At 42.9% G+C, this 22,937-nt stretch overlaps 1 protein-coding gene across 1 annotated transcript in view; it reads right to left on the minus strand.

Annotated features, from left to right (window-relative positions):
* Positions 1-2,368: 2,368 nt before the first annotated feature.
* Positions 2,369-22,937, minus strand: part of rimbp2a (RIMS binding protein 2a) — a gene marked incomplete at its 3' end in the record, with an annotated part of 61,340 nt that continues 40,771 nt past the window's right edge. The window contains exons 7-24 of the mRNA XM_084572086.1: positions 20,449-20,650; positions 19,471-19,628; positions 19,228-19,307; positions 19,029-19,138; positions 16,031-16,849; positions 15,768-15,791; positions 14,520-14,671; positions 13,094-13,864; positions 12,791-12,928; positions 12,367-12,513; positions 9,277-9,379; positions 8,737-8,865; positions 7,477-7,646; positions 6,942-7,110; positions 6,726-6,826; positions 6,450-6,521; positions 5,591-5,758; positions 2,369-2,596 (exon numbers count right to left, since the gene is read on the minus strand). Of these exons, the coding sequence (XP_084428212.1) occupies positions 2,369-2,596; positions 5,591-5,758; positions 6,450-6,521; positions 6,726-6,826; positions 6,942-7,110; positions 7,477-7,646; positions 8,737-8,865; positions 9,277-9,379; positions 12,367-12,513; positions 12,791-12,928; positions 13,094-13,864; positions 14,520-14,671; positions 15,768-15,791; positions 16,031-16,849; positions 19,029-19,138; positions 19,228-19,307; positions 19,471-19,628; positions 20,449-20,650 (3,741 nt within the window). The remainder of the gene's footprint in view (positions 2,597-5,590; positions 5,759-6,449; positions 6,522-6,725; positions 6,827-6,941; positions 7,111-7,476; positions 7,647-8,736; positions 8,866-9,276; positions 9,380-12,366; positions 12,514-12,790; positions 12,929-13,093; positions 13,865-14,519; positions 14,672-15,767; positions 15,792-16,030; positions 16,850-19,028; positions 19,139-19,227; positions 19,308-19,470; positions 19,629-20,448; positions 20,651-22,937) is intronic.

Genomic DNA, 22,937 nt, shown 5'->3' on the forward strand with positions numbered 1-22,937 from the left:
CGAAACTGTTTCCCATTGAGGTTTTTAACCTCCTCATTTCAGGGCTTTCACTGTCAATTTGAGTTCCTTTCCAAGCTATGCAAATTTCCAGTTAACTAGGTTGTCTAAATAAAAGTTTTGTGAGTTGAATTTTAAATTCTGCTCACGCAAGTGGCTGCAGAAGAAGATGATTAAAATGTTTTAACCAAAAACAAATAGTGGAAAAAAAATTTGGAAGAATTTGAAAAAAAGAAGTCAACTTTCAGTTTCACTAATCAGGCCAACACTTTATTCCAATTCGGTTGTGTTTTCTCCACGCAGCCTGTTCTGTCATTTTTGGAGCTTTTTACACTAAAAGAGCCAGAGACTGATTACAGTCTGTGTGACTACTGCTGATCTAATCAGACTTTCGTTTTGTGGGTTTACGCCAGTAAATTTCTTACTTCTGTAGACTTGAAAACGTTTGCATAAGAGTCAACAAACAAAAGCAACCAAAAACATTATCGATTAGAGTCTGCACACTTTGAACACCGACTTTCATCTCCCTATTTTAAATTAAATCCTTCAAGATTATTGGAATAAAGTAGAATATCTGTTGTGTTCCAGATTCCCTTTGAAGAACTGAAGCTGTGTAATAAATTAACTTTGTATGGTGTAGTCCTTATATACTGTATAGGGCATCAATGTACACTGATCAGACATAACATTATGACCACATTCCTAATATTGTGTAGGTCTCCCTTGTGCCTCCAAAACAGTTGTGACTCATCAGAGAATGGACATGGGCCTTCTGAGGGTGCCCTGTGGTTTCTGGCAACAGAATCTTGTTAGTGGGGGCCTTTGGGTCCTATGGGTTGAAGGGAGGGGCCTCTGTGGATCATCTCACAGATACTTAATCAGTTTGGGATCTAGCGAATTTGGAGGCCAGGTCAACACCTTGTGCTGTTCTTCATGTTTTTTTTTTTTTAGTTGTTCCTAAAGTGTTTTTGTGTGTGTGTGCCTGTGTCAGGCTGCATCCTGCTGGGGATGGCTGCTGCCATCAAGGAGTGTCATTGCTATGGAGTTGGGGTGCCTGGTCTGGTCTAGGTGGGTGGTACATGTCTAAGTAAAATCCACAGGAATGCCAGGTCCAAATTATAATGTAATAATCATACTGTTATGTCTGATCGGTGTGCAGTGCAACAATGTGTTAAACATTTCACTCCACAGATATCAGGTAGAAAAAAAAAAAAACAGAAGAGAATGCACACCTTGACGTTTTGACTTGTAGTTTTTACGAGGCCTCAGCTTGTCCCGCCAGCTGTATATCAACATGAGACAACCAAACTTAACAGTGCACGGGCAATGGAGGTAGCAGCACATCACTAGATCACAGGACCAATAACTACATGGCCTCTCCTTCAGAAAAAAAAACAAACAAAAAACAAACAGAAGTGAAGAATGAAAGGTGCAAAAAATGAATGCGTCACATACTGCCTTACACACACACACACAGGCACACAAAGCAATCATCACACAGAATACCCCACTTTTTGTGCAATAAGGAAGATAGACACAAAACTTTGTCTTGAACTAGGCGTTTCATGACAGTCTGACGGCGTGAGACTACAAACATCACTGCTCCGACTTGACAAAGCACAAGCGACCCCGTCGTTAAAAGCAAAACCTGGTTGTAATCAAACGAGGAATGTCGCGCTCGTATTGTTTCTCGTAAAAAAAGGCCACTGAGGCAGCTGAACTCGCCCGGTGTTTCTGACGTTAATGCCCTGTCGCCAATCTGAAAATTCCCCCAGCAAGTGGAAACGCTCCTCCTCTCCCTCCCTTGTATGCTACCAGCTCTCCGTGATATTGCACTGAATAAAGAATTTGTGTTAGCAGCCAGCATTGCGTCACAGAATGCCTCGATAACAGTGTAGTCTATTTGACATTTTCCAAGAGGAGTGTGGCGTCTGTTTCCACGTTTTTTTTTTGTTTTTGTTTTTTTGCAGAGGAAAGCCTTTTGGAAACTTTAATGTAACCAAATGCTTCGATTTGACAGCTACCCTGTTTAAAATAAATGTAAAGTTTACTTTGCCTCATGATAAAGAAAAGAGAAAAATACATGTCATGAAAATCCTAGTTTTTTTTTTTTTGTTGCTGTTTTTTTTTTTCACCATCCCTTGATTTTAAAATACATCACAGTTATATGTTTTTGTGTCTGCAAGTGACCTCGCTCTTGATTTTGGCACTGCACTGTACATAATTCATATCCATCACTGAACATGTAGAACACTCAGACTGGCTCACATACCCCTGGAGACACATCCTCTCTGTCTGGACCAGAGTTGATTGTATGGATGCAATATACAGAGCCCAGCATGTGCACACATTGTACATTTTTTTTTTTTTTTTATTTCACAGGTGAGAGTCTCTTCAGCAGTTTCTTTCCCTTGGAGAGCAGTCCTTTCTTCTTCTTGTTCGCCAGATCTTGAGGGTCTCGCGGATCCAGAGGAACGTGGGGACCCCTTGCCGGGCTCAGGGGTCTCATGGTGCCCGGGAGGAGGGGGCGGACGATCGGGGACGGGGCCCGGACCGGCGTGGTGTCGTTGTTGACCGTGTCGGTGGTTTCTGTGGCGACCTGGGGAGAGAGGTGATGGGGAGGTGGTGGAGGCATGGGCCAGCATATTACAACTGAAGCAACACTTTCATACGTCTGTCTGCCTGTGTCCTTCATCGAAGTCTAAAACAAAAACACGGCGCTCAGCGTTTGATTGATTTGTTTCTCCTAATGCATGTAAATTTGATTATTTTAATAGTTTGATCTTTTGTCATTTAAAGTGAAATTAGTTAGATGAGTTAAATTTGTGGAGGGTTTCTTAAAGGCCCTGAAACATTTGTCTGAAACATTAAAAGTGTATGACTAGACAAGGCACAATCAGAAATGAAAATGGATTTTCACTTACTCAAGATATTCATCAGGGGCAACTTAATGGATTAGATTTGATTGGGAGCAACCAAACAATCCACTCATGAGATTCAAATACCGCTAAATCCTGATTAGTACATGGATGCGTCTGATGTCACCTTTTATCCAACTGACCCCTGCTTGCCTCAAACCAGAGAGAAATAGTCCAGAGAGTTTTAGATGTACAGTAGCCAAAGATGCGGGGTTTATGTTGGATCCTATCACTCACAGTAGAATACGAGTTATGATGTGAGTTTTCAGGGCCTTTAACGTTTCTAACGACACATTTGTCATATGACTGCCTACCACTCATCGATCAAATTAAAAATTACAAAGTCATCCCGTGTTCAAGTCCGTAATAAGATTACTGCTATCAAATATTAAGAAGGACACTTTGTCAAATAAGTTACAGCAGATTCGGCACATATGAGAGTTGTTATCTTATGGAGGACCGGACCTGCCAAAATAAAAATAAAAAAATCCAATAAATCAAATGAATCAAAAAGAATAACAAAACATAATATAAAAACAAATGGCCACATTACATAATGACAGCCCAATAATTTCCATAATAAATAAATGCTTAAAATATAAATAATAGTAATATGCAAATTAAACAAATTTAGGAAAGTAAATGCGAAGAAAAAAATAACATTCATAGATATACGGTAGATAAATACGCTTTTAAAAATGACTGAATTGGTAAATAAAATGAAACAGTCAACAAAACATCTAGGGGAATCAATTAAAATAAAAATAAATACAGAAAAACATTAAAATAGAAATATAAATACATTTTAAAAAATGTATATGTTATAAATTAATTTATACCTCCATTTATTTTAGCCTTGCTGCGTTTAATGGCATCTTTTTTATTTACTTATTTATCTTATACTGTATATACTATATCAGATTACCTATATTATTTATTTTGGCAGGTCTGGTCCTCCGTATATATTCTACAGTCCAGAGTGTATATCTACATTTTCAGGAAGTTTAAGACATTATTTATAGTATTTACTGTATATATTAACTATCTGGTCATATTAACACTAAATACAACATTTATCTACACACACTAAGTAATTATAATAACAATTTTAGTGTAAAGCTACTGTCCGCCAGTCTCTTAATTGGTAACAGAAGCGAATCGGTAAACACTGGAAATAACACACGCACACACACACAGTACATATAGAAGAAACACTGAGGAGGAAGCCACCAAATGTTGAGCACAACATCAGCACACTACAGAGACAGGGAAGTCCACCACCAGAAGGCCAGGAGGGAAAATACAGTACAGTCATGTACAGTACAACACCCAGGGACACAACTGTAGATACCAGACTTCTTATCTAATGCAGCAGCTGGAAATGCACTTGGGATTTACAAGACAAATATAATTTAATTTTCAATTCAATTTTGGATTTAAAGAGATTTTTTTGTCTAATAACTTCCCAGTGAGGAGAAAGAAGACGAAGAATGGAATTCAGTATTATGAGTCAAATAGTGGGAACAACAGTAATATATCTAAATGTTTTGGGAAAAATTCAAGCAAGAGAAACTGATCTGAGTCGTGGAACAAGGCATTACAGGAACGACTTGACGATTCTGTCCTGTCGGCGCGCAAAAGCCTTTGCTGCGACCACGAGCTTTGTGCATTAGAGCCGCGAGTCTGGCATCTCAAGTTGCCAACTTACTGTACAAGGCAGACAGAGCCATTTATGGTGTGAAATGAACAATCTTCTTCTGTTTGTTTTGTTTTGTTTTGCCAAGCGGGTGAGGAAAAACAAAAAAGAAATCAGATGTGGCAGCATTGTCACTGTCGCTAAAAAAAAAATAAACAACTCCACGCCACTATGACAACTGAAAGCAACAACAACAACACCAACACACATGAACACAAGAATGTTTTAAATAGCCTTTTTTTTTTTTTTTCGTTTTATTGTTCCATTGTAACAATACAATATGGATGTCTCAGTGCTGCGGTTAGTTTTGTCTCTTGGGCTCAGAGCAAACATGACATATTCATTGTCAACAGGGCTGAAAAATAGATTTGATGTGTGTGCAATATACATAAAGAAACAAAGCCTCTTTAAGGAAATACAGCAGTCGAGCCAAGAAAGTTGTTATAAAATGTATCAAGTTTGAAAAAGGCATGCTTTTCTCTCTTTTTCAACGTCTCAAATGATTTCTTTCAGTGTCACTGGGTAGCAATTGTTATGTGTTAATAAAGCACTTGTTATAGTTATACACAATAACCACAATTTGATTTTGTGTTTCAGTGCAAAGAGGTACCAAATTATCTTGTGTAAGGAGTGAGCTGAGCCTTTTTCAAGTCCTCCTTAACCATGCAGAGCTCCCGCAGTCTATCCCCTCTCTGTCCATGTCAGGCTTTGCTTCTTCCTTTCTCTGAGACTCAGAAAGGTGTTAACACTGTTGTTTTTTTTTTGTTTCTTTTTGTCCCCTTTTCCAAAAGGGTGAGGGTTGGAGGGGGAGGGCGGGTTGTTAGTCTGTATAGAGTCACCACTGTCACCACATGGACAAACACACACAATGAACAGCACACAGACGGCAAGTGGAGGAAGCGAGAGACGGAAATCAAGAGAGAGGACGGAGGATGGATGAACACAGGGCCTAGCGCTGAGAGCGGCGATGATGGTGTACCCGTTTGCTCTCGGAGACGGCAGCGGCGGCGGAGTTGGCGGGGGCCCGGTTGGCAGGCTCTTCCTGGGGGTAGTGGGACGGAGTATTGGTCAGATACACCTCCACGTCATCAGGCACTTCTTCCAGGAAGTTGGAGGGAACCAGACCACGTTGGCCTTTCATCTCACCCTGCGGGCAGTAGATTGGAGAGGAGAGGACTTGCTATTTCACATGGAATCACATGTGCATTAAAAGGGCCAGTTACACGTTTTAAGAAAGCCAAAATTTCCACCAAAGATCAATCCTTTTATGTCAGTAGAGTAGATGAAGTTACAATCAGTGAGTGGTTATCGAAGCTTACCATAAAGAATGTAAATGAGGGGAACGACATGCTCTGTAAAGCGTGGTTTATGCCTCTGTGGTACATAGACGACGTAACCTACATACATCAGTGTGGCTCACTTTCAACAATAGCGCAGAAATTTCGCCAAAATTTCTCCAAAACTTCTCCAAAGACGAGTCATACAAATGTTTGTGTCTCCACACCTCCTCAGTTAACCATTCCTGGATGTGTTCCATCTTTATTAATCCAAAACAATCAATTCGAAAATTGCAGAGATGGAGAAGCAGACGGAAATACTGAAGCGGAAATATGCTACTACCAAGAGTACCAATCACAGCTCTTGTGGTCTGCGTCGCTACATTTCTGGGGAGGTGCATGTTAGACTATGGCGTTAGGGTCTGCATATGGTCTGGGCTGCCGCCGTAGCTAATGCGTCAAATTGATGCAGAAGAAGAAACTGCGCACAAGAAGTTTTGGAAAGTATCTGCCAGAAATGAACACATCTAATTTTCTGAAACATGGACAAACAGCACTCACATAATAAAACCCATCTTCATCGATATCTCCAAACACAGCAATGATGTCGCCAACACCGAACGTCAGCTCAGCCTGTCAGAAGACAGACATACAGACAGGAATGCAATCCAAGTAAAGTCTGACTTAGGTGCTATTTATTTTTTTTTTTCAATAGAAAGCATGTTGTATTTTCTTAAGATAGATATATTCCAAAAGCACATATCCTAAATGGGTTAGCCGTCCTAGCATGTGTGAGTATTTGTGCATTCATCTCTGTGTCTTCATAGATAGTGATACCTCAACATCAACATTAGGCGAGCTCTCCCTGGGGTCGTAGTCGTACAGAGCCACCATCCTTCTCGAGGCCTGATCTCGGCGGAGGAATCTTCTGTTCTGCTCTGGAAGCGATAATGAATTGCGATGTAACCCTTTTCAACCCCACACACTATAAAACGATGGTTGAACCGCACAGACGATAACGTGTGCATGATCGTGAGCGTTATCGTGTGATACCTATTCTGTCCACAGGGGTGCTGAGTGGCAGGAAGCCCTGCTTGATGAGCTGGTCCATGGTCTCCTCGTCATCTGCTCGTATCTCCGACACCATGTTGCAGGGGATCAGCCCCATCCTGCCCCTCACTTCTCCTTTGTAAAACCCATCGGTATCCTTATCGCCATATATCTGGTAGGTAAGAGAGCGAAAGAACAATGTGTAAAAGTCATTTGTAACTCAGCGTATATAATTGATTTTTGGGGTATTTAGATGGGTGTCATCTAGGGGTTGAACCGACTAGTTGACTAGGTGGGTGGTACATGTCTGAGTAACATCCACATGAATGCCAGGTCCAAAAGCTTCCCAGCAGAGCAGTGGATTGTCACAAGATGGTCAATGTTATTTACATCTCCTGTCAGTGGTCTTAATGTTGTGGCTGATCAGTATATGTAAAGAATATCGATCTACATCGGCTCCAAACATCCAGTATTGGCCAGACGCTACATTTATAATAACAACAGTATATATTGACCATCTTAATTTGAAAACTCCCACCCTAATGATCTGCCCCTCTTTGAAGGGCAGCTCCTCGTCAGCTGCATCCGGGTTGGGGGACATGGACAGAGGATCGTAGTCAAAGAGGGCCACAAAGATCCGAAAGGACTCCTCGGCCTCCGACTCATCGTAGTAGGTCGGAGAGCGGCGGTCCCGGTCCCTGTAGCCGTCTTAAACAAACAAAAGACAAAAAATAAAATCCCGTCACCGTGCATCGCTAGCTGGTAATCCAATACATGTGACCCAACATGCAAAACAGGCACTTTGTGGGAGACTTGACGCCCCCGTGTTTTGTCATGTTTGGTCACAGCTTTCAGAGCTCGCCAAACTAAACTTGAAAATCATCTGCTGACAAAAACATACGTGTATGTTTTACTGTGTTCGTGATGTATCAGTGCCATGCTTCGGTCAAAGGAAATCAATGAGAGGATTTTTGGTCTTAACCAGTCTTATTGATTTGTGCCTGTCAGCATGCAGGTAGAAATCTGTGATCTGTGAAGTACTGAACACATACACACATACACATGCATCCACAGACACAAAGACACATACACGCCACATGTATTTGTAGGTTTTCTGTTGTTTTGTTTTTACGTTTGAATACACTTTAAGAGACAAATGGGGAGCAAGACAAATACAGATCATGGTGCAGTACATAGACAAAATGTGATTTGTGGCAGACAAGACTCTGATGTGCATGCTAGAAAAAAAACCCTAAACTGAAAACTGAAAACCTTCCAGTAAGTGCCACTGTAAAATTAGAAAACTGCAATAGCTAGTGATACTACTGGGCTAGTGTTCGATGCTTGACAATACAAGCTGGTAGTAATACTCGGAGGAAAGCATCTAAAGAAACAAGAAGTCTGCCACTGTACTATCTTCAAAGTCTCATGCATTATTGGTCCCATTTATGTGTCCTAGGTGTGTCTCTACCACAAAGGGAAGTGTCTTAGCAGGTGTCTGGCGTTCAGTGCAGTGTGTGAGGCATTCCCCGAACAATCAATCAATCAATATGTAGTCTGCAAGTGTGCAAACGTTCATCCTGGACGCCCAGGTATGGGTTACCACAGGGTCCACCGTTTCAGTGCAGTGCAGTCATGCTGTTCAACTGAAAGCACAATAATAATAATAACTATTATTCTTTAAGACAAGGAAACAGGCACTTGCAGGTGTCCACAGCTACTTCTTGCCATTTGCTGTGTGCTGGTGGCATTTTTGTCGCCATGCTGTGGTGGTACAAACAGGACTGCAGGCACATACCATGGGGAGACCTGTTGCCGCCCATGTGCCTGCGGGATGGCCACGTCCTGTGCCGAGCTACTCTGCCATAGTAAACATCCTCGGTGATGGGGGAGAGGTTTCCCTCACTGTTATTCTCAGAGGTTACCTCTATGGGAAACACCGGTTAGAAGGTGACGTAGGTTACAACTTTCTCCCAACTTGTTGACTAAATATTTGAGTTACTCCTAAAACGTACAAGGTAACAACAAGTACACACAGGAAAGGTACTGGAAATCCACTATGGCAAATCTATGACTTATCAGCACTAGAGTAGATTTATATATCACTGCGTAGGGCATGAGTTCAGAGCAGTTTAAGAGAACTGCATCATAATAATTTCTGGAAGATAAGGAAGTGAAAGGCATGAACATGGTTCATAGACACAAAGGTGATCTGAAGACACAAAGCAGCTCATGGAGGTTTTAACAGAGTAACAAACACTTCTGTATTATGGAGCAGAAAAAAATCTAAAAATGATTAAACAATTTCCATTCTCCTAAGCCACCTGCAAATACTGACCAATGGAGGGGACCATTAGCGGTCGTCTCTGCGGCTGGGGGCCGCCGTGATGAACTTGTCTCCCAGCGTCCCGGTTGTGGCGGCCTCCAGCGGGAGCGTTCATCTGAAATACAAGCAAGCACAGGAAGCATTCACAAACATTAAGCATTCGCGAGTTGCTCACAGAAACGTGGCCACACTCGATAACCGCAAGTGAAAAAAAAATGTTGACATACTTGTACAAATTGTAAACAAAGTCATGCAAAACTCATAGGCAGGCACTGAAACACAGACGCATAGACACACATTCAAACACACACAAGCCCATTGGAAATTTTATCATTCCAAAGTTACTAGTAGCATACTGCTGAAGTATAATTAGTAAAATAAGTAAACGTAAGGCAAAGATAATGGTAAGGACAGTCTATGTTACACCACTGAGAGTCATGTCTCCTTTTGTAGGAGAAAAACTCAGCCAAGTCTCTATCCTGTGTTCTGTCATCTCTGTCTCTGGAAGGCACATGAAGTCTACCTCACTTTGAAGCTTTCAACCATAATCTAGTCAAACCCAGTCTACGTCTCTCTCTATGTCCTCGTCTCTCTAAGGTATTTTTAGACAACAGAGATTTTATGGCATCTTTGGTCTAGACTGAATGATGCAACAAGATGTTGCTACAGTATAATTTCGCTGTGTGAGAGTGGCACCAAAAACAGTGAAACAATGAAGTTTTCCAATGCAGCAATCTCTCGCTGTCTGAAAGCAACTCAAAACCAAAGTTGAAGTTGAATAGTCATTTTTGTTAATGAAATCAACACAACCTCTGAAACATTCGTGTATATGACACAGACACCGATCCTGCTGGGGATGGATGCTGCCCTCAAGGAGTGTCGTTGCTATGGGTTGGGGGTGCCTGGTCTGGTCTAGGTGGGTGCTACATGTCTAAGTAACATCCACATGGATGCCAGGTCTGGAAGTTTCCCAGCAGAACATTGTCACAAGATGGTCAGTGTTGTTTACTGTCACTGGTTTTAATGTTGTGGCTGGTTGGTGTAAGTTACTGTTGTGTTTTTACAACTTATACCGTGTTTGTTTGTTTCTAACTTTTTACAATACATTACTGTCGTAAAATCTGCTTATCATGAGCCTTGTGTGAAGCCCTTTATAACATGGGTCCAAATCTGTAAATGAAGTTTATTATATTAAAATCAGCTTTTTCTATCAAATGGATTCATTGTTGTCAATAAAGACGGTGGGAAAAAAACTTCTGTTACATGTCCAGTACAACAACTTTGCACATGTCAAAAAATGTATATGTAAACACATATATTTTATTAAACAGTTTGATTTAGAGTGTCCAGTCTGAATGGTTTCAATCCGGTTGAAGAACTACAACACTGCCTGGTCAAAAAAAAAAAGTCGCCACCTGGATTTAACTAAGCTAACAGGTACGAGCCTCCTATTGGATAATTACTGCATGGGTGATTATCTTTCAGCTGGCAACAAGTCATTTAACCCCAGCTGATGCAATGAGTAGCTTCTCATTTCTTAAACAACCGTGTCAAAAGACACATCCTGTGGTCGTGGAAAAGATGTTAGTCTGTTTGAGAAGGGTCAAATCACTGGCATGCATCAAGCAGAGAAAACATCTAAGGAGATTTAGTAAAACTGGGTTAAGAACTGTCCAAGGCATTATTAAAAACTGGAAGGATAGTGGGGAACCATCGTCTTTGAGGAAGCAATGTGGTCGGAAAAAAATACTGATTGATCGTGATCGGCGATCACTTAAACGTTTGGTGAAGAAAAACAACAGTAGAACTCAGGGCTATGTTTAATAGTGAAAGTAAGAGCATTGCCACACGTACAATGTGAAGGGAACTCAAGGGATTGGGACTGAACAGCTGTGTACTCTTGAGAAAACCACTAATCAGTGAGGCTAACCGGAAAAAAAGGCTTCAATTTGCTAGGGAGCATAAAGATTGGACTCTGGAGCAATGGAAGAAGGTCATGTGGTCTGATGAGTCCAGATTTACCCTGTTCCAGAGTGATGGGGGCATCAGGGTAAGAAGAGAGGCAGATGAAGTGATGCACCCATCATACCTAGTGTCTACTGTACAAGCCTGTGGGGGCAGTGCTATGATCTGGGGTTGCTGCAGTTGGTCAGGTCTAGGTTCAGCAACATTATGTGCCCAAAGAATGAGGTCAGCTGACTACCTGAATATACTGAATGACCAGGTTATTCCATCAATGGATGTTTTTCTTCCCTGACGTTCACGGGCATATTCCAAGATGACGATGCCAGGATTCATTGGGCTCAAATTGTGAAAGAGTGGTTCAGGGAGCATGAGACATCATTTTCACACATGGATTGGCCACCACAGAGTCCAGACCTTAATCCCATTGAGAATCTTTGGGGTTAAGGTACCCGTCTATGATGCAATGTCTTGTTTTATCGCGTATCCATACGATGTCGATGGTTTCTATAGCAGTGGCAACATAACGATCGTATTAAGACGTGTTTTGCATGAGGTTGGAGGGCATTGAAGGCCGAGGTGGAAAATGCACGGCCCACCACTGATTGAAGTAATATTTTTCACTGGATATACTGTACATAGTGTGCATATCTGTGCACATCTGTTGTGGTGGCCAATCCATTGAGCATAGGTATCCAAGATGGACTTCATGTAGTCCACTATGAGGTAGTCTAGTATAATTGAAGCTGGATTCTCTTCTGACCCCAAGTGTCATTTCCTAAGTCATTATAAATGCTCATCCACTTTTTTTCCACTGAAGGCATGTTACATCGGTCCTAATTTTTTGACTATGCGATTGCAACTGCTATTTCTCCTCATCTGTCCCTCTCCAATGGTCAAACCCACTGCCTCTGCCCTTCTGTTAATGGGCTGAAACATTAAATACCATTTTCCCTCCTTCTTTCACCCTTTCCATACAAATTAAAATTAAACTCAGCACACACACTAACAACACATATCAAATGCAATTCAAGGCAGCAGTCTCAGTTGAAGTATCTGTGCCTGTGCAGTTCGCTAAATAATAGTAATAAATTTGGGTGGATGTTTCTTGGGTTTTAGAATAAGTGCAAAGAACTGCACCTTGGGTGTGTTGTGCGAGTTGCGCCGACGTCCCTCTTCCAGCTGCATCTCAGAGTACAGCTCCTCCTCATCCTCTTCCATGATGTCAGACAGGTCAGAGCCCCGGCTGCTCTCGCTGTGATATTCTTCATTGTGACTATAGTGAGGCTTTTGGTAGTTACACACACAAACACAAACATACAGACGCAATTTTTTTTTTCAAAGTCCACAAACGGACGTACGTATATACGTACATACATGCACACACCAAACACACATGGATGACATGAACACACACAGAGACGCGGGCAAAGGAGTGTATGCATGCAACCACTCAGACGTACATGCACACACACATCCACACGTACGTAAGAGGTTTTTCCACTAAGAAACACATTGGTGCTTAAGTTAAAAAAACAAATGGTTCATGACTTATCGTGCTTACCGGCCTCCCCAACTCAGAGCCTCTCAGGAACTCATCCACGGAAGGTCCTCTTCGACGGCCACGTGCAAATCCCTCCTCATCTTCCTCTTCCTCATCAGAGTGATGCTGGTGAAATGTGCCCTGCTCTCCATACCTTCCCTGAAAATGTGCATGAAGAATTAGGAAAGAGTGTGACAGGGATATGACAGTGAAAACTGTACTGTGATGATAACTCTTACACAGTTCATAAACATTCGTTTTCATTTTCATTAACCATAAGGTATCTACAATATTGCATGATTAGATTTTGCATTTCCATCAGACCTTGCCACTTTCTGCTGCCACCCTCTGTGCTGCTTCTCGAGCAATAGCTTTGGCCACGGTGTCCGGGATAAGCGTTCCTCTGGGCTGAGGGAGAATCCTCTGTGGGGAGGGGGAACGTGGATTGGCGCTGGGAGGTGCCTCAAGGGTGTGGCCTTGCATCGGCACAGGAGGCTGGGAAGAGGGAGAGCGTGTGAGGTCCCAGCCAGGCTGGCCAGGTGGAACAGCTCCCCCGTGATGGGCCGTGTGCTCTTTGGCATCCAGGTCTCTGGCACTTACTGGTCTCTGAGGTATAGGGTGGGGCTGGGCGTGGGGCAGCAGAGGCAGTTGGTGCTGGGGCCTGGGACCCTGGTGGGGTGGGCAAGGCTGAAGATGTAGGGGCTGGGGATGTGGTGGTCGAAGCTGGGGCTGTGGCGGCCCACCTGGATGGGCAAGTCTGGGATGGGTTTGAGTGTGTGGAGGATGGGGTTGGAGTGGTTGTCCATGAGGTGGAGCAGGGAGTTGGGGTGGGGCATGGGGTAGGTGAGGGGACTGGAGGTGGGGTTGAGCATGCGGGTGTTGAGGTGGACCTGCGTGAGGGTGCATCGGGGGCGGCGGCAGGGGAAGAGGCGGTAGAGGCACGAGAAGGTTGTTTGGAATGGAGGCGACTTGGGAGTCTTGGGATTCTCCCTGTACTGACAATGTCCTAACGATGACTTCCCTGGCCTCCAGGCATTGAATCCTGTTCAGCTCGACAGTAACGTAGTCTGCCATTGGGAACAACACCTCAGCTATCTGGATTCAAAAAGAGAAAATACATTGCTATCATCAACAGAAAGCTTGAGGAGGAAAGGTCTAAATGTCAGTTGTGGACACACCTACTTAAAGCTGGATACTTGTGATCAGATCACTCAGGACACATGTTAATACCAAGTCTGAACAAGTCCTAGGTTACAACCCACAGCAAGCAGCTCAGAGGAAAGTTCAATGTTGATATACCCTTTCAGAAACAGAGTGTTGATTTACTTTGGCAGTCACCAGAGGGAGTGAGAGACCTTTTCCAAGACATTCACAGGTCTTAGACTGGGAGTCTTGCACTGCAGCTGAATCACAAGTAGATGGCACTGCTGTGTGCACTGAAGACACTGATGACATAATGCCAAACTCAAAGACAGGGGCTATTACCCTCCCATCTGTGATGCACATTGTAATGTTTCAGCTGAATTTAACATGATTAAACAATTCACGGTGTTTTAAATACTGTATCTGTGCGCTGCATGTAGGCCTTTGATATGTGTATTACATGTGTTTTACCATGTGTTCCCTCTAAATCATGGGGGATGCTTTTAAACACAGATGGTGTCTGCACCGTAGTTCACTAGAGCTCCTTTTAACAGAGATGAAATAATTACGCAGTCTTGCTCGGTAATACTGAGGCACGCTAGCTTACCCTCTGCCCTTTAGTGCAGACTACGTAGCCAATGACATTTGCCCCATTAGATGTGCCTGTGGGAGAGAGGACGGGGGGCTTCCATCGGACCTGTAGGACCCCCGGAGCTTGCCCACAGAGCACCTGAACATCCTGGGGAGGCAGCGGAGGGCCTAGAAGGTGAGAGAACGGGCTTAAGAAAAGAAATGCAATATATAACCTAGCATACAAAAGAGGAAAGGATGGGAAGCATTCTTCAGATGCATAAATGGGTACACATATGGCCATGCACAGGAATCCAGATACAAAAAAGGGAGTGGGGGGTGTAGGAGGGTGGGGAGTGTGGTATGGGGGAATCGGGTTCATTCATATTTTTTCTTGCATATCTATGTTCTTAAATGATAACATAACGCCTTTTTTATACTTTGTAGTGATACAGGGTTCGTGCGGACACTTTATAGTATAATGTTGCTGGCGGGCGACATTCACAAGACACTGTGTGCTGTGTTTTAAACAACGTCATTTAAAAAAAAAAGTTAGCCTTAATTACTTATCATATAGATAAATAATTAAGGCTAACTTTCTAACCTTAAATACTACATGAAATCCATTTGGTGATGTAATTGTTTGGATAAATATGTACGTATTAGTTGCACTGATACTGCACCATAACCTCACACTACAAACACAGATGTTGTCTCCGCATGCAGGACACAATCCAGAGAGATCTACGGCTCATTCTTTGTCTCCTACTCTCCTGGATCACTGTATAAACCATGCACATCTGCATTCGAGCAGAAGCAAATGCACACTGATACAAAATGGTAATTTCAGTGAGCAGTGGAGGGGCACTGCTTTATATAGAACTGGTTATTCCAGGCCAGGCTATAGGCTGAGGGAAATGACTCATCACAGTAATAACTGATCATATCTTATGATGCTCGGCTGTTCTCTAATTAGCGATGTGCTCTGTGTAGCAAACTTGGGCAAAATGGCAAATGGAAATTTGGTTTCAAACAACAAAGTGTGTTTATATTTGAAAGGGCACCGTTTCAATCTACGGACCGTAACAAATTGCCATTTAGTCAGAATCCCTTAGCAGATTGCTCATACTTTACAGTGTGTAATAATAATTCTCAGTTTCATGACTATAGTCCCCTTCCCCCTAAAAAATCATAGCACTAATGCCCATTGGTTTCAATGGAAAAATGATAATTTAATGCTAAAAGATGTGGGAAATCCATCCCAAGACTGATGTTTCATCCTGACCTGTTCTGCAATATGGTGGTGGACCTAGACGAAATACAATACACAACAATGGCATAGTGAGGAAATGTGGTACTGTACTCTTCTACAGCACAGTCCAATAACCAAAGAATAGAAATCACATAATGTTATATAGCTGAAATTGGAATAAACTGTCATAAACAGAGTAGTAGCAGTTTGTAAACTCCACGTAAAAGCAACAGTCAGTTGTGGTAATGTGCACATGCAGTATTCTATCTCTATGTAGAGAAATGATTTGTTCTGACCTGCTGCCTGAGTGCAGAACTCCACACCAGCTTCTTTCCTCTCTCTTTGCTCCAGTGGCAGTTGCCATGGCACCTGGTGTGGCTGTGCCACCACCGTCGCTTTGTACACAGTCAGGGGCTTCAGGTTGAAGAAGCGTAATCTATACCTTCCTGGCTTTACCACTGCATGCTCTACCCCATCTAAGAACACAGTGTGACCATAGTTACTGTTGCTAGGCAACCAAGAGAGCTCGGCAGTGTCGCGCTGGATGTCGTCCACTCGCAGGCCGCACGGCGCCACCACCACATTGGCTCCCACCAGCAAGGTGCAGCGCAGCTCGTCTGACAAGCCCCGGTCGGTGACACTCTGCACCGACACGCGGTGAACGCAGCCGTCCAGATCCAGCTTCTCCAGCAAACACTTGGTCCGGCCACTATATGGCATGCTGGCACGTAGCTCCCCATCTACTAACACGTTGTAGCCAGAGATGTTCCCCCAACCCAAAGGCACTAGTGGAGGCTCCCAGGCCACGATGACGCTACGTGCCAGCTGCTTGATCAAATTGATCTTTCGAGGGTAAGGCACAACGTCTTCAGCTAGGTCCTCAGGATCAAAGGGCCCACTCGTCCCGTTGCTAAAGGGAACCAAGGCGTTAGATGAGCCCAGGAGGCAATCCTGGGAGGCACCTCCATCCACAGCTGTCAAAGCCAGGGGTGTGGGGTCCAGTGGTCCCAAGTCTTCCCCTCCTTCCCCAGCCTGAATAGCAAGTTTTTCCTTGTCCTGGACAAACTCCACAAAGTTGGAAGGAACAAGTCCTCTTTGGCCATCAAGCAGCTCCCCTGTGACACAGAAAAGAAACAGAGACACAGAAAGTAACTCAACACTCTGCCTCATTCTTCATGTTTGATATTGATAAACAAAAGGCCTAATACTAGCCACATGAAAGTACTAGGCTTTAATAAAGTCCTCTATAGAGAGGAGCATCATTCTTCTGCGATGCATCCTGCAAATATTAAAAATAGGCTTCTCTAATGGCTCCTTACAAGAGATAGACTGAGGAAAAGCAATAACTTGAATACACATAATAATCTGTGAGAGCTTTCTTCCTTGCCGAGTGGGAATGAGTCACTGAGTGAGAGGTGGAAGATGAATAAACATGCAGTATGTACTATTCCCTAAGATGTAAGATTTACCATGGTGCTATCTTTAATACTCCCTGCTGTAAACACATATCTAAGAAAACACTCCTTTCCAACATTCTGAAGAACTTTAGTTCACAGTTTTTGACCATTTCCAGGAACAACCCAGAGCATGTGGAGGCTGCGGTCAGCGCAGGAAAAAACAGCTCAGATTTGCAGCGTTGTTTTTTTTCCCCCAAAGGCAAGAAGTTTGTGTTTGACAAAGCTCCCTATCATCTTGTCCTTCCATCCCTTTTTCCACAGAGGCCTAAGAGACCTTAAGACCATCTGCGTGTGTCTGTGCGTGTGTGTACGTGTGAGTGTGTGTGCGTCGTTTGTGTGTGCCGATGATTAAGCTGAGCCCTGCTGGATTAGTCATCAAACTAAAAGGGACCAAGGTCCCATCCTGACAACAGCTTGGTCTGAGGCCCAAGTCTCCCTCCTGTGTGGTAAATACAAGGCTCCTCCACAATGCCATGCAATCTGACCGCCCACAGCTAATGAATCACTGCAGCTGAGTACTACTGTGACGGTGACAGGCTGTGCTGGCTGCTGGATTGCTAGCGAGGGGGGATTAGGATTGCCTCTGATGGAGAAGCCTTCATAATTTGTAAGAGATTAGACGGAGAATCGCTCCAATCACCAGTTATGAAAAAAAGAATACAGAAACTTTTCTTGGTGCCGACAAACAGGAGGTCACAGGATGAAAATAGCTAGCAGGCCCGTGATGGACACGTCCAGAATGGAAGTGACACATGAGTCAAACTGTTATGCAACATAACAACATCTATCTCTGTAGCCGTGTTTACAGTGATGACTGCATCAGCATTATAGCTGTTTTAAGAGGAAGATTTGGCTGTGCGGCATCGTCATGTCTTGCACATATAGTACAAAGTTAACAAGATATAATGTGAAATGACAAGGAAGGGTCAAAATGCATCACATTTCACTGCACACATACACTTCATCAAACTTTTATATAAAACACAATATACAGTGTACGGGACATGCACACAAATCATTAGTTCTCAGACATATACTGATCAGGCATAACATTATGACCATCTTCTTAATATTGTGTAGGTCTCCCTTGTGCCTCCAAAACAGTTGTAACTCATCAGAGAATAGACGTGGGCCTTCTGAGGGTGTCCTGTGGTGTCTGGCAACAGAATGTTGGAAGTAGGGGCCTTTGGGTCCTATGGGTTGAGGGGAAGGGCCTCTACGGATCATCCCACAGATACTAGATCAGTTTGGGATCTAGGGAATTTTGGAGGCCAGGTCAACACCTTGTGCTGTTTTTCATGTTTTTTTGAGTTGTTCCTAAACCATTTTTGTGTGTGTGCCTGTGTCAGGCTGCATCCTGCTGGGGATGGCTGCTGCCATCAAGGAATGTCATTGCTATGGGGTGGGGCTGTCTGGTCTGGTCTAGGTGGGTGCTACATGTCTAAGTAACATCCACATGAATGGCAGGTCCAAAAGTTTCACTAGATGGTCAGTGTTATTTACTTCTCCTGTCAATGGTTTTAATGTTGTGGCTGATCGGTGTGTGAATGTTTTGAGAATGAGCATGTAAGTATAACTGCAACTTTTTTGAGCACTTATTAGCATTTTGTGTCATTTTCAGACAATACATGTTGATGCACACACTTATTAGTCACTGTCAAGCATTGTCAGCTACAGCAAACGAGGACTCAGACACAGACTTGAAAGGGCACCACCCCCTAGACAGAAATGTTTGTTCTTCAGTCAGCTAAGATGCATCTTTATGTATGTCATGTGAGAGCATGCCGATATTATTTTACGCCTCAAGGATAAACTACTATCTCATTTTACTTCTCACCTTCATAGAAGCCGTCGTCGTCCATGTTTCCGTACACGTACAGATACTTTCCGGCCACAAGGGGGAGTTCTGCTTCAGGATGCTCATTTGGTCCATCGTAGGGGTTATAACTTAAAGAAGAAAATATTTGTTTTCATGACGGTGTCTTTGTGAAAGAAGATGTTAGTTCCTTAAGATTACAAAAGCTTGTGTTATTCACCTGTAACGGGCAGTGCAAAGGCGGACCTGGCCTGTGTAGCGAGGTTTGGACCTGGGTGATGGGCTGGCCTCATCCTCCATCTGTGAATTAATGAGAGGATTAAAGGGATTAAAGGTGTTTTCACATTAAAAGAGACGCCATTCACAAATCATACTAAAATAATAAACAAAATAGTCTCAACATACGTCAAATGTGTTATGTTATTACTTTGATATTTACTGATGTGGCACCACTCAGACACACCTCTGATGGGGTAAGCTGTCGAGGGCTGCTGGGGCGGTCCGTCGTCACGGTGCTGTATTTGACAGACAGCAGTTCTGCTCGCTGTCTGTCTCCAGTCTGCAGTGTGCAAGGCAAGAACTGGGAGATCAGCGGCGGCGTGTTTGCCGCGCTCTCATCACCTGGGAGACATTGATCACCATAGCAAATAAAGAACAACTGTCATAGCCTCTGCACTCATTTGCTGCTCATTGCACAGCTATTGATCGCCTGTTGAAGGGAGCACACAGCTAACAGCCCTGGTGGCCATCTGCAGTGCATATTTCCTTAAATAACAGTCTTCAGGGAGGAGAAAACACTTAGAAATGACAGAGAAACAGGATAGAAAATTGCAGTGTCTGACCACAAACAGCTGAATTCCTTGAGGACATTATAATAATTCAACAACATAGATATGCTCCATCACTAGGTTCTTTTGGTCATTAAGTAATATTATGCATTAGCACAAAAGCACCAGTGGGTTCTGTTTCAAGTGAAGAGAAAGATAAAACAGGATTTCCAGCACTTCAAAGACCCTTGGTCTGGGCCAGACTGTATAAATCTACATCACTGATAGGGCTGTATCTGCTGGCTCTGCAGGCTGCACTATATATCGCTGGAATACTAATGTGTTAAATTACATTCATGTCATATGCCAGGCCTGTGATCAATTAGGGTAGATATTGATTTTGCATAAGTACTATCGCCATTAATGGGGTCCACCTCTGGTCAAGAGTGAGCCGATCCAGCTGTTATGTGAGCCGTCTGGGGATTAGAAGTCTCCGACTCCCATTTCATCTGATGACAAGCCTTTTGATCACATGTAATTTGGTAGATGCTTTTATCTGAGGTGTCTAGAGGCCATCCATATTTTAAAATCGGGCGGACACCACTGGTAGTAAACTATTTAGTAAATAGATCAAATCATGAATGTTTGGCTCAGCGTTGAGAATACTGACCCACCTGTCTCTGGCTGGGCTTCAAATCCAACGACAACTTGTGAGATCCTCTCCGGTGAGAAGTGGATACGGGATCCAAAGGTGGGGCTAACTTTAAGGATGTCCACAGGTTCTGATTGCAAACGGAAATTCAGCAGCTCTTTGGACAGCTGATGGAAATGTTCACTGTGTGACCTGCATTTCTGCTCCAGGTCATGAACTTTGACCTTTGACAGATGAAGAAAAGAGCAGAAAGTGTGGTGATGACCATAGAGGAGGGATAGTAATGAAAAAAAAAAAAGGCTTGGAGTTAAAGGGTGGAAATTCATCACATGTAATTGTGTAGATATTAGTCCTCTAAAGAAAAGCTGATTTATCTGATAATGCTAATTAGAAAATGATCCCTAAAGAGTCATTTCCAAGCTTTAGCAGTATGTTATATTGAAACCTCTCGCAATCTAATCAAACCGTATGGAAGAGTAGAGTCATCTGCTGATACATAACAGAGCTATTCTGATAAGAAGGCCTGAGGCAGCAAGGATTTAAGCCGTCATATCATACACATGCTATCAAAGGAAGTCAAGGGAGATCTGAAGTGGTGTACAGTGAGCTTAGTAGTACTTAATCGCATTCAGTGTTCATATGGATTCTCATTGTGCATAAAATGCAGACTGTAGTCATTGTGAGCTTCAAGTCTTAAAGGAAGGGAAGAGAGATGGAACTAATCAGGGAGGAAAATAAATACCTGAAACATTATGTCCTTATTGTTCTGTTCAAACAAAAAGCAGGAAATCAGAGAAAAAGGGTGAAGAAAACGAAAAGAAAAAACATTCAGATGATAGAACCAAACATTGATGAAAGCAAAGTACATGCAAACTAATCATCAGAGAAGAATCAACACAAAATGAAGACAGAAAGGCCCAAGAAAGGAAGACTAACTTTGTCAAACTGAAAAGGCTTTGCAAGCACAAAACGACAGACAGATGGAAAACACATGGAGGTTTGTTTGCTTAGTGCAGCTACGTCTTCCCTATTAGTGTAGAAAGTGTAAACTGATTTAGTGTCTGGAAGAAAATAAATACTTTTCAAACTGTTTGTCTGCGACAAATCCATGATGCTTGCTCAGTAAAATCGTATTAAAGTGCTTCCCGTGGATTATAACATGACCTCACTGGAACTACACTCAGAGGAGTCGCAACCTATTGTTGCGACGAAAGGATTTAGAGTAAAATGAGAAAATAATTTTGAGTAGCAGAGCCAGTGACAAGCATCTTAAAGACTGTGATGAAACACAGCAGGTCGGTGATTTGATCATAGGGAAGAGGTCGTCCTGGAACGTGAGAATCCGCAAAGACAACATGGACAGCGGAGAAAATCGACAGGAGGAGAAACGTGGAGGTTGGATTATAACTGCAAACACAGAAGCCAAGCTATTGTGTGAATACACTGATGTATGAGTTATAAACTGGCTGAATAACCTACAGTGTTACAGCCTTGGTTCATGAGTGTTTCTGTGAAGGCCAGTCTAATGTATGGAGAATTCAAATTTCATTTTATCTTACTGCAAAAGGCAGAAAAAGATTTTGAGGGTTGCATGCATTCAGGCTTGGTTTGCCTCAAATTGCTCGATATTAAAGCCCCTAAACAGTTTGTCCACCCACGCAGCTGTTTTAACTTATTTAGTCTGATTAGACCTCCTCTCAGGGCTGTGTGCAGACTCTCGTTAGTTTCATTGCACCAATTATGCTGAGCACGCTTCACAGTTTTAACATTGCTATTGGTAAATACAGCTTATTGACTCGGTGTAATTCTCAGTATTGCTCTGCCAAATTTCAGTCTCAGCAGAGGAGCAATCAGCTCAGATTATTGATGACTGTGTGGGTGTATCAGGTGCAAAGTTTATATGACTAATGGATCTTTTTTAGCCTGCGGCATGGTTCAAGAAATGGCAGCATTCGCCTGTGCACTCTAGACTAAAATAATGGACTTTCAGGAAATTTTGTCAGTTTTGCCGCCTTTAAGTGTATCTCCTGTGTTCATGATTGTTGCTGCCTTTAAATGGAACATGTGAAGCTGTGAATGCGACAGGGGAAGTCGGGTACACAAAATCCTAGGCATTCAAATGGTAACATCGGCTGTAAGTTGTGAAGAGTCCGCTGTCTGGCATCTATCGGCATCAAGAAGCCACTCAGGCTAACACTTAGCAAGCTAACGGTGGATTAACCCACTGCTGGAAGTGTAAAGGCATGACGAAAAGATGAGGCCATTAGAAATATCAGTATTATAAAAGTGCAAAGACACCTCTATCGTCTAAATTTCAATATATTCATTTACCGCTGGCTTCCTTTTTTCTGAAAACATGTCACAAGAACACAAACACCCAAACATTTCCAGCAGTAACACAGCTGTGAATACCACGAAAGATGGATGCTTTTTCTTGTGCACACAGTAAACACAACACAATTTGAAGGCACCATTACACCCAGTGTCAGGGCCTTATCTTTTCATTATGCC

Source organism: Chelon labrosus (assembly GCF_963514085.1).
Source record: "Chelon labrosus genome assembly, chromosome: 22".
Lineage (NCBI taxonomy): Eukaryota > Metazoa > Chordata > Actinopteri > Mugiliformes > Mugilidae > Chelon > Chelon labrosus.